Source organism: Chrysoperla carnea, chromosome 1 (genome assembly GCF_905475395.1).
Source record: "Chrysoperla carnea chromosome 1, inChrCarn1.1, whole genome shotgun sequence".
Taxonomy (NCBI): domain Eukaryota; kingdom Metazoa; phylum Arthropoda; class Insecta; order Neuroptera; family Chrysopidae; genus Chrysoperla; species Chrysoperla carnea.
In genome coordinates, this window is record NC_058337.1 from 85,930,296 (window position 1) to 85,943,300 (window position 13,005).

At 29.2% G+C, this 13,005-nt stretch overlaps 2 protein-coding genes across 2 annotated transcripts; both read left to right on the plus strand.

The window, feature by feature from the left end:
* Nucleotides 1-5,503: 5,503 nt before the first annotated feature.
* Nucleotides 5,504-7,883, plus strand: LOC123305593 (keratin, type I cytoskeletal 9-like). Its single transcript, XM_044887364.1, has 2 exons — nt 5,504-5,686; nt 7,001-7,883. Exons 1-2 carry the CDS (start codon nt 5,573-5,575, stop codon nt 7,775-7,777), a joined length of 891 nt encoding a protein of 296 aa, XP_044743299.1. The 5' UTR covers nt 5,504-5,572; the 3' UTR covers nt 7,778-7,883.
* A 1,659-nt stretch (nt 7,884-9,542) lies between these two features.
* Nucleotides 9,543-11,742, plus strand: LOC123305829 (translation initiation factor IF-2-like). The gene is made up of 2 exons (XM_044887665.1): nt 9,543-9,624; nt 11,174-11,742. The coding sequence occupies exons 1-2, from the start codon at nt 9,547-9,549 to the stop codon at nt 11,606-11,608; spliced, it is 513 nt and encodes a 170-aa protein (XP_044743600.1). The 5' UTR covers nt 9,543-9,546; the 3' UTR covers nt 11,609-11,742.
* The last annotated feature ends 1,263 nt before the right edge of the window (nt 11,743-13,005 follow it).

Consider the following 13,005-nt stretch of genomic DNA (forward strand, 5'->3'; position numbering starts at 1 on the left):
ATAAAATTATTTTACAGTTTATTCATATAATGTATTATGAATAAATGAATTTTATTATAGTTATTACCATGTGGTTTTTCTTCAATGTCAAGTTGAACATAAAACCTTGATAATCATTACTGAGCTTCAACCATCATATTAATGTAAGCGGGAGATGTTGTAATTAAAAATGAAAAAGAAATGTCTATGTAATTTAGTTCTTTTATTATTCAAAAGTCAATCTGTCAACTAAATAACTCTGACAAAATTTTTTAAGATATAAACATTGCGTTAAAAGATCACTTTGGGCTAATTTTGCGTATATATTGTTAATTTGTCTTTTATCGGATAGGGATAATAAATTTTTGAGTAGCCATTTACATATAAATTATGCAGAGAAATAGAACTTGTTTTTCACCTTGCAGGAAACTGTGATGATTTTTTTTCCATTTGGCATAGTTTTTGTACTCTTTCATATACAACTTTTGAAGCTTCTATTGGAACAAGTGAAATCAGCGCGCGATTTTCCATAAAATTGCATATTTTCTGTTGTCTAAGAAAGTATATTGTCAAGGTTTACTTGCTATTTATAAAATAGTTTATGATAAATTTTATGATTTTGTCGCTATCTTGAAGAATTCTACCCACAAGCGGTGCACGCGGTCCGTTCTATACGTTCCGCGGTATACAGTCTTGAATTTATACTAAGACAAACCAGATTCAGAATTTCAGCATCATCTCAGACAGGAAAATATAAAAAACACTTATTTAAAAAAAATATAAATAAAATAAAAAAACTTTTATTTTCTTATTGCTTTAATTTATCATAAATGGAAAATTTATAATTCAAAAGCTATAAAAATTACTAAAATATTGGATGATCAGTTGTTTGATCATTTGGGATACCAACTTTATGCTAGTAGTAACTCCTTTGCATTAAAAATCCGTCTAATTGCTGAGACTCGGTTGTTAGCCCATTCTGATAGCAATTTGATAATTTCACCAAGATCCGTTTGATTGATAATACGTTCAATTGGTGTGTCTCGTTTGGAGGACACCTTCCATATCAACCCACCACTATCATAAGCATCTGCTTGTATTTTCCTCATAGTTCTGTGCGCAGTTAAAGGGCATATTGAAACTAATTATTAACTTCATTCGATAGAATCCGATTAAAAATCGAGATAACAAAGCAATACTTGTGTCAACTTCCGATTGATTAACAGTTAATAAAAATACTGAGACTTAATTATCGATACTTGGTTGGCCGATCACTCTAATACCAATCTGATTTAGAAGCAGAAATCCAACGTTTGCTTATTTTGTGCAAATACCGAGATTCGATTAGTAGACCACCCCGATACAATTAAAATATAAAGAACAGTTTCGGCCTGACAGAACGAACAACATGGCTTCTTAACGGTTATAGTTAGATGTCGATCCTTACAAGAGTTAGATAACGATATGTAACCATCGCTTCAGTAACATTAATCTCGGTTTAGTATCAGCGTTGGTTGCTACATAGATGATGCTAAAAAAGAATTAGTTATGAATGAAAGTTTTGTCTACATAACATATATATTATTTTAATTTCTTATATTTTATTTTTATTAATAGTTTAAATAATAAATATAATCGTGCGTTTTTTAATTACATGTTGTTGGTTATTTCACTTTTATTTTTATATTTACTCATCCTACAAACACAGAAACGTGTTTTAAAAATTCACAACACAGCATCTGCTTAGTCTTAGTGAATTTTAAAGATTAATCTTGACGTATAATATTATCTACATTAGATACATACGTTCCGTCAACGAATAGTGGAAATTCATAGTGTCATCCAAATAACTGATTTCCATGATAGATAGAGCTGCGCTTTCTAAATTCTGGGCCCGGAAAAATTTTTAATAGTTTCGCCAACTTACATACTCCAATAAAATAATTATCTACTCTCTCACCATTTCGTCTTTTATCTGAAACTCAACCAGGCGGAGTATCTTTAGTCCGATTTTCTAAAAAAATTATATATTACAAAGTGCCAAAATACAGGAGAGTTAATTATGTGTTTATAAGAGTATTCAAAAAGTACATATTCAAAAATTTTTAGTTGACGGGCCAATTAAAAAATTTCGAGGCAAAAATTTTAAGATCTCTCTCAATATCACCTTCTCCTAGTAATGTTTGATTATCTAAGGACTATATTAACACAAATTTTTGACTTATTAAACCCATATAATTTACGGTTCAAATAAGTCAAAATAAAGCACGGTAGCTTTATACCTATTAGTATTAACTTACTTAAAGATCTATCTTTCTTTTCTTTTTATTTACTGGCATAGAGTTTAACGATAATCATTTTTGCCACTTACCAAGTAAGACAAAAAAAACAAAATTTTATTGATACAATGAGGTACAATCTCAATAACTGCATTTTGCTTTAGAAAATTCGCTGTAAATAAAACTTATTAATTCTAAAATCAACTAAAAAGTGATTTATTTAATTAGTTTTAGTTGTAGTATTTCTGCAACAGCTTCTTCAAAGAGAACGTCTTGCTAGGATTCTAAAAATATAAGAGTAGTTCTAGCCATTTTGACATTTCAAATGGAATTTTTTTAAGGCTCAAAGATCAAAATCTACATCTAACTTGGTGTCGCTAGAAAGTTTGCCCATTGCTATTGGTCAAATTGGCCAATTATTGGAATCCAATTCGGTGAAGACTTTTGAACGTCCTATAACTTTGAACGATTCCGAAACCCGAATTCTGATATACTACCCCCTCTTGAGATTATTCGCTCCCCAACAGCCACATTATGTAAATATTAAAAAAAAGGGGCCAAAAACTATTAACGGATATTTTTGGGTCGCTGATCGCGATTCCGAAATCATAATTTTAATATACTCCCTCTCTTCTGAAGTAATTCGCCGCCACTCATCCAAAACAGCAACATTCTATAAATATTAGGCAAAATTATGAATTACGTCATAGAGCGACGGGAGTATATCAGAATTTGATATCGTGATAAGAGTCTAAATAAACCTCCGAGTATACTTTTTTAGCTCATTTTATTGGCTCATTTACAGAATATTTTTGTTTTGGCCCAGGAGCATATATTACTCCAGGAGCACGCAGTATATCGGAATCCTGACTTGAGAATCCAATGCATTTCAGCTCTTTAACTCTCTTAAGGCTCCATAAAATCTTAAATATTGCATGTAATATAAATATAAATACATCGTGACTCTAAGAAATTGAGAATAATCATAGAATTTGATTAATATGAAAAGTGAAGCTTCAGCTACGGCTCGAATCTCATGTGAATCGACATAGAGAGATTTTCGATTTTTTTTTATTATAACTTATGAAAATGGAAAAAAATCTGTTTTAAGAACAGGTTAAAATATGCAGAACAGAAAACTAACACAATCATAAAAAAAGGCAGAAGTAAGTTTGCAATTATCAAACCGATTAAAAAGCACTTAAGGATATGAAAACAAATACACCGAAAAATATTAGTTGCGGAAATATATTTTCTTATTTTACTTAACTAATATATTAAAGTAAACTATACTCCTAACTGTAGATAAAAACACCTAAAATTGACAAATTTAGGATAAACGATGTCTGAAAATCCAGTTTTTTTTTTCTTCTTGTTTTATTACAACTTTAACAGACAAATCGGAAGCAAGGTTAATGATTTGATTATATAAAATCCCAAACTAGTTTACGTTTTAATGATTTTACTACGAACAAAATCGATGAAGTGTGATTCGAAATCTGCTTGATCAGGATCCTGTATGAGTTACTTGTAAGGGAATCAATATCTGGCGATAAACAAGCTACTGATAGGTAATTATATAAAATTAACTTGTCCTTTTATAATAGTTCTTTTTAAATTCTATTCAATTCCCAACACAAAATATTATTCAAATAGCCATTTTGTGATCATGAATATATTATGATGATTAAATTCGATAACTCAAAAAGGATTAGTATCATTCGATATCCCTTTTATCTTATCATCGTAGGTCAAGTGAAGAGACAGAGAAGTGTAGTTGAAGCAATTGCCCCCCCCCAAATCTACTGAAATCAACTGTTTTAAGTATGTAGAAAATTGCCCCCAGCCATAATACATAGAATTTGGGGTAACTTATTGCTAGAATAGAATATCCGAGATTGATTTGAGATTTTATCGATTTTTCAAAAGAATATACGACTAAATCGATTAAAATTATATACGAAGGATTATATCTCGGGCTTTTTTCAGTTCGAAAAATCGACAATATTTTTGTGATTTATTATTTGGAGATCGTAAGATTCAAAAGGAATAAAAATCGAGCTTATTTAGAACATTTTTTGAGATAGGCCCAAAAAAATAGCTTTTTGTGATCGCAAACTGAACACAAATGAACTAGATGTTTCTTTGGGTTCAAAATAGTGCCATTCACGAAATTTATTCAAATTTTTCTTGATTTTCTCGCAGAGACAATTCAGGAAATTACACTAATTTGGATAAAAATAATTTTCTCTACATTTAAATAAATTTTAATGTTGTAAGTACATAGAAAGATTTGAAAAGAAAGCAGATCTCAGTTTGTCTTTTATGTCAGTCTTCCAGTAAAAGAAACAAACTCGAATAAATCAGAACTGTAACTTTTTACAAACTTTTTGAAGACTGGCAGTGCGAGTTTTGTTTTTTCTTTTTGTTTATGTAGTCCCTTTGATGGAAACAAGAGTTTTGTTTTTGTTTTTCATGTTCAAGCAAACAAAAACTCGAAAATTTTATTTCTTAAATATGTTCTATACATATGTTCTAGATACTCAACTGTACGATTAGTTGAAAGTCGGAATTAGAAACTTCTAAAAAGATCTTCAAAAAAATGTCGTTCTTGAAAGATATAAGTAATGAATTAATTTACCCACTATAGAAGAACGGTTGTAGAAAATTTGTTTCTGCATTTAAATAATAATTAAAAAATAAACTACATAACTGTGCAAATTGGATCGGCTTCATTGCGGATAAATTCATAATGAAATTTAAAATATCTCCTGCAGTTAAAGTGACATTCATAGAAATAAAAATTATTTATGTTTGTTTACTAAATCTTGCATACAAATTTTAAACGTCAAAATCATTTCGATAATCATTGATGTTTATAATACAATTACGTAAACTATAGACAAAAATAATATCAGACAAAAACTCATTAATTAAAAATGATTTCTAGAAGAGAATAATAAGGCTTCGTGTTGTTTTTTTCGAAAATAGGCCTAAATTCTTTCACTAGTCCAAAAACCAATTTTTTGGTGAGGAATCCTTACTTTAGTGCCATACCTAATATGATTGATTACAATATTGTCAAACAAATTACAACTGATATTTAAAAATGAACACCTGGAAATTAAGTTTTTAAGAATTTATTTAGATTGTTAACAGGTTTTTATCGATTTTTTTGACCATAAAATTTTAATATATAAAGCGTCACATCTTTCGAAATGTATAATTAAATTTCGTTGACCAATACAAGAAATAGGAGACATTTTATTTGACCTGTTTTTGCATAATCGCAGTATTATTTTAATTTTTTGTGTATGGTAAATTCACGCACTGCAACAATGGCCAATTATAATAAATCATTATCAATATTTTCAATTGTTCTATTTTTCTGCTTATCAACAGTGTCCAGCCACGAACTGTGGTATCAGGTTTGTTGAATTTTGTTATTATAAAAATAACTATAAATTAAACTTTTTGTGTAGATTTAGTCCTAACTTTAAATAAATCGTATTTTTAATTGAATTTTTTAAGTATTAAATATTATACCAACAATGGTCATTTTAATAAATTTTTGGACAATATGTTTAATTGTCTCAATGTTTCTATCTATAGTTTTGGTAAGAATTGTTACACAATTAATTTTTTTTTTTTGGGCAATTGATAGTATTAGCAATATCAAATTTTTCTAGGACAATATTATTTATATTTTTCTATGTGTATCTAGGTAAGATTATATTGACTTTCCACGAAGAATGCGCTACCCTGCGCATACCGCGTATGGAATTGGTTACGCTTTAACCAACTGAACTACTGGGGATGACATGCTATAAGTATATCTAAAAAAATATATATAATTATATTTAAACACAGTGCGTCTCAAAAGTTATCAATAGCAGAAAAAGAATAGAGAATATAATTCTAACGCTAAAGTCCTGCGCTTTAATTAACCAGCTAGTGATTTGATTATCATTGTTTTTTATTTTTAAATCTCATTTAGGTAATGCTAGTATAAGTGAAATTTTTATAATGGGCTTTATTTGTAAAAAATAAAGTTTAGTACATTTATTCATTTGGACTATTTTCGGTTCCTTCGTAAAATTGAAATATTTACTAGAGACAAATTTTATATTTAAGACGATTGAACCTAAAAATCGCGATTAATAATAAGTTGACAATGGCAAAACGATAAATTGTAGTAAATTTTACTTAATTCTAAAAATTTAAATTTTTATTACATCATATGATTTGAGAAATTAAAAAAACAAAATGTAATAATTCATACGAAGTTCTCAAAATAAAAAGTGAATCATTAAATATAAATAAAATGGAGTACTTGGTAAAAAATTCACACTTTTCATTCCATTTTAACAAGTCAAATAGATTTATTTCAATAGTTAAAACGAATTCTTTTAGGGTACTTTGATCGATATAACTATAAGAAATTTAAAATTTTAACCCCTAAGCATCTGTAAAAGGTAATTCTCTAAGATGAATTACTAGAATTGACGCTTGTTTATCATTTGAATAAGATGATAATTGAATACCATCTGCAAAATCTTTTTTCTTTTCGACAAATCGCTATGCCTACCATTCTATAATTCCAAAATTGTGATTTTAGAGGTGTCGAATTCGGAAAAGAAACATACGTTTTATTAAAATAATAGATAGTTTTGCCTTTTTAATTATAATTAATTTTATTTTTGTAAAATAATTTGTTTAATATATTTTAATTTGATTTACAGACTCTTCCATCTTCACAAGGATTAAATGCAGCCACTACATTAGGTAGCAGCAATCTAGGGTATACCAATGGTTTAAGTAGCTTAGATTTAAGTAGTACCTATGCAGGTTTAGATGGAAAAAGTTTAGGATACAGTGGAGGATTAAATGGACTAAGCACAGGAGGCTTAAATGGTTTTAGTGCAAGCAGTTTGAGTGGCTTAACTGCAGGGGGATACAGTGGTTTAAGTGCGGGAGGATACAGTGGCTTAAATTTAGGAAGTTACAATGGCTTAAATACAGGAAGCTACAGCGGTTTAAGTTCTGGAGGCTTAAGCGGTTTAAGTGGATTGGGTGCAGGAGGGTTAAGTGGTTTAAATGCAGCAAGTCTAAGTTATCCAAGTTTTGGGGGTAGTAGTTATGCTGGTTTAGGCAGCGCTGATTTAAGTTTAAGCAGAAGTGCAGATTTGAGTGCTTTGAATAGCGCAACACTTGCTGGAACTAGCTTGGGCTTGAATAGCGCAGCAAGCTACGGTTTGGGGGCTGATGCATTAGGTGCATATGGATTTGGAGGCTATAGCACAGGTCTAAGTGGCTATAGTGGGTCAAGCGGACTTACTGGGTTTAGTGGATTAAGTGGTCTGAGTAGTTTGGGATTAAGTGGAACAAATGGTTTGGGAGCTTACGGATATCCAGGCTTATATTCTTATGGGAGTGCAAGTGGCTTAGCAGGAAGTGATTTAAGTGGTTTAACAGTCGGTTCAAGTAGTTTACATGCAGGTCACAGTCATAGCCATTAGTAAATAACACAAATAAACAAACAATTTTTCAACAAGAAAGATTCAAGTTTATATATAGATCACATTAGCTACAACGTTATTCTTGAGTAATAATGCTAACTGAAGACTTCATATTTGTTTTTAATTTTTAATTATTTTATTATTATTATTTTGTAATTACTTTTCATTAATAAATTTTTGTTAAAAATGATTTCCTCTTTATTGCTATCCAAAGCTTTTTTCTTTGAAGATGTTTTTAAGTCAATAAGGTAATGTATTTTTTACAAGCTAATCAGTGTTTTCAATTTCAAGTTGTGGTCTTGAAATTTTTATGGTATTTATGATTCCATGGAAAAAAAACAAACATCACTATTCCTCACTCTTATAAAAAACATTATTTTTTTTTTTAAAACAAACGAAAGATCAAGCACTCATTCACTGGCATTCGTCTTGAAGCTCACAAAGTAAGAATAGAAGTTCTAATGCCTTTTTATTTTAAAGAGCAAATAATTTCAAAAAGAATGCTTTACAAACCAAAAATTTAATTCTTATAACAGAGCGACTCGAAAAAGTTAAGTAATTTTGTGTTTAATCATGATTTTTTTAATTAAAATACCTAAACTTAAAACAAACCTTGCACTTACCTTACAAAATGTATGTTCAAATTCAATACGTAAAAACGCTCCCTACGCAGATGCGCAGATTAATTCTCTTGATTCCCAATGATCCTCCTTGAGGAATTTGACCTGACTTATGCCTTCGGCTTCAAAACTTGCATAAGATTGTTTTTCGTTAAGATACAAAACAGGCATATAGGTGTAGGTAATTGAATTGCCGAAATCGATTGTATATTCTGAAAATTTTAAAGCGGGGAGGGAGGGGGGTTTGACCAATTAGTTAAATAAATAAATGACTTCAAAAGTTGCTTGGTATTATGGGAACTATCGTTTTCCCATAATACAATGGATGATATGTTTTATAAATTTCTCCAAAACAAGACGGTGGCAATTAAAAAAATTATTTCAATTAAAGTTAAAACCTTAATAAATTAGTGAAAACAAAGAAAACCCGTCGTGCCCGACTAATTAAAGATGTATGAGTACGGTATTGGGGACGGGAATTAATAAAAATAATTTTTTTCAATTTTGATGGTGAATTATGTTATAACTTGCCAATATAGGACGAAAAGTACGAATACAAATTTTTGATATCTAGAATACATAATTTTCAAAATATCGAAAATTGAAAATTTTGTTTAATTATATTTAGCTTTCGATATTTCGAAAACCACGCCAGATATGGAAAAATTTTATTCTTATTTTTCCATCTTATTCATGAAGTTATAACAAAATTCATTATCAAAGTTGAAAATAAGGTACAAATAATTTGAACCAGAAGTCTAAACTTGCTTTAGCGCTCATACTACCTCAAATACTTTTAAAGAAAATAGTTTCAATTTTTCTGGGTCTCTTATTTGAAACACCCCAATACCTATGTATCTCAATTTCATATTTCAAACAAGTATTTTTAAATTCTAGAGAGTCTATCTCCAACAAACTTTCATTGATATAACTTTAGCTTCTTTTCGCATCCCATACCTTCCGACTTTACATAAGTTTTTATAACATTGTGTAAATAAAATAATCATGGTACTATACGTAAAATTAAAAATAATTAAAATAATAATTGTACAATAATAGTAAAATAAAAAAAATTTTTGAATTCTCTATAAATATCGAGAGGTAAATTTTTTTATTTTCATATTGCATTTGGTAAATAATAAAAACAAAATGAATTCCAAAAATAATATATTTGTTGCGTTATTAATTGTTTTATTTTCAATAATTGTAGCTAACTGTCAACAACAAGTAAGTAAATCAATTAATTTTTATAAAATAATCGAAAATATTATTTGAAATATTATTGCATGACATAACGTAGGCCGGGTAGATTTTATGACTCATGTTTCCCAATAAATTCGCGTGCATTGACACTTGAAATATAATATTGAATAAAAATGTTTCGATCGAATTTTTGAAAAGTTTGTCAGGCAATATCAAACTTTTCGGTGATATGCGGTTTAACTATAAAACACAGCCTGTGCTGAACTATCTGGACGGCATTGCGGTACCTGCTTGAATTGCTCATTGTTCGCCTAGGTTAATTATAATGAGCATATCTCCAAAGAGATTCTAGTATATTTGGAAGTGCACATTAATTTTTGGGTATAGGTAAAAGTTTTAAGAAAACTTCTTATAAGTTGGCATGGTAAAAATTGATTTTAACTAAATTTTATCAATGCTGTTTTGACTTTTGGGTCATCTTGTATTTATAAAATTAATAGGTGTTTTTTTGAACCATGAATGCAACTCTCGAGAACTTCGAACACTTCTGAAATATGAAAAGTCGAATTATTACCACGGTTTAATTAATTTTTTGATGTTTCTCATCAAAGGTTGATAGGAGCACATCGGTATAATTTTTTCGTATTGTAAAAAACATTTATATCCTGTACTTCATTTTTCGAAAAGTTTAAAGTTTCAAGAATCCTTACATTCTTCTACACAACAAAGACTAGCTTCACAACCGATATACACTCATCTGGAGCTTTAAATGCCGTTATAGCTTGAGTCTTAATGAAGAAGATGAAAGAAAAGAGAAAAATGAGTCGAGATTCATGAGCTCAGATCCTTGTGGAACCTACATGAATTGTTTACAAATAATCATTACTAGACTACTTCGATGCTTTTCATTAACGTTTACTTCGAAATATAACTATTTAAATTTTTACCCTGAAATTTGATAGGAAACTAGTTAATGAATATGGGACAGAATTTAAAAAAGAGACTTTTATTTAATACTAACTTTTAATTCTATAGTTTGTAAAAGGTTGGTCTGTTATTTTGGGACATTCTGTTTTGCCACTTGGCTGAATAAAATCATTTAGTTTCATTCTTTAAATATTAAAAAAATTAATAGATAATTTTACTTTATATAATGTGTCTGATTTTTTTTGAACCCTAGCCCAACCCATTTAATCAAGGATTTCAAAATGCGCAGCGAGTCATTCAGCAAGGTGTAGCAAGAGGAATAGAACCGTTGAACGTGGTGTTTATGAATCCAATAAATTCACAATATAATCGAAATAATAATCGACTCGCCGGGTTTTTCAATTCATTATGAGTAGGAGCTATACCTAATCAAAATTTTGTGAACGGACTAATGTTTTTGAAATACATTTTTCTCGTAATTTTACTAAAGGATTTCTGACAAACATTCGGGTCGTACTGGTCTATAGGCAATGGTATCCATATAGCTTTGTAGATTTTCTTAACCTTTTGTTTATTATTATTACCTACATTTTTCGGAAGTAAAGTTTAACTGCATAAATAATGTGTCTAATTTTTTCAACTATAGCCTAATCCAAATAATCAAGGATATCAAATATTAGAACGAGTCATCGAGCAGGCTGTAGCAAATGGTGTATATGATGCATTAAGCCCACAAAACAATCGTAATAATGATCAATACAGAAACAATGATCAATACAGAAACAATGATCAATACAGAAATAATGATCAGTATAGAAATAATGACCAATACAGAAATAATGATCAGTATAGAAATAATGGTCAATACAGAAATAATGACCAAAATAGAAATGTCGAGGATAGACCAGATTACTTTGTGAATGATCAACGACAAAGAGGAAATTATGGTCGAGGAGAAGTACAACCAATTAATTCAGAACCATTACCTATACAATCAACATATCCATACGTACTCAACGTTGAACCCGTACCAAATGGAAATTATCAAACTCGAGGGCCAATAATTCTTCGTGCCAACTAAAGATTTTAAAATTTAATCCCAATAAAATATTTAAAACGTCGACAAATTTTTGTAAACTGTATGTAACTTTTTATTCGAAGCTTTTGTGTAAGTTAACTTTTACTAATAAATATATGAAGTAAAACTGTAAAATATATCTGTGATTTCTTAATAAATATTTTTAAAATTATAATGTCATTTTCATGAACAGAAATATATATACTGTCTAACACAGAGCTATGGTTTTCACCCAGACAAATAAAACCAAAATTGGTTTCATACCTTTACGCTTAGAGTTGCTCAACATGCGAACATAGCTTTTTAACATGTGAAAACAAACAATTGACTGAGTTAATTGTTGAAATACCATTTTGTTTTTCAGTCAATTGTTTGTTTTTCCTTGTTATTTTCAACTTGGATTTCAATCAAAACTTCGGATTATGTTAAGTCTTGCTTGATGAATAAATAAAATTCTCTACAAAGTCTCAAATAAACATTTTCTAAAATTTTCTTTTTTAATTTTCAAATAAAATTTTTATACCATGTATATATGTAATATGCAAGGTATACTAAGTTTATTCCCAAGTTTTTAACGCTTAAAAATATTTCTGCTAAGCAAAAAATTTAGATATAGGTGTTCATAAAATCACCTAATTAGTCCATTTCCGGTTGTCTGTCTGTCTATCGCCTGTCTGTCCGTTACCACGATTACTCAAAAACGAAAAGAGATATCAAGCTGAAATTATAGCGTACTGAAGACATAAAAAGTGACGTCAAGTTCGTAAATGAGCAATATAGCTCAATTGGTAGGTCAATCTTGTAAACCGTTAGAGATAGAACAAAAGTGTAGAAAATATTTCTTATAAAAAAATAACCAACTTTTGTTTGAAACATTTTTTCGTAAATATCACTGTTTACCCGTGAGAGCACAAATTAGGCGTAAATTGTATAGAATGTAATTATGGGAATATCAGTTATGTATGCGTGCCATGTATGTATGTGTAATGTGATAAAGTCATCAACACTGCCTATGCATGGTATTTCAACAATTAACTCAGTCAATTGTTTGTTTTCACTTGTTTACTCATGCTCTTTTTACTGTTATGCCCATAGACAACTAAAAATTGATACTGATTTAAACTGCAATACAATAAATTTGACCACATATACGAAAACTATAATTTGTTATGTTTTTTTTCCTTCCATGATACTTGGATAATTCCACTGCAAGTTTTAAAATTTACGAAATATTTTATTTTTTTTTTTTTTTTTAAGAAATTACATATTATAAATTTTAATTTGGGTCTTCTTTAATTGTTTCCTTTGACGATTAATAATAAATTACTCTACGGCAATAGATGTTCTTTCAAGATTGTCCGATTAATTATTCGTCTGTCTGAATGTTTTCCTGTTTCATA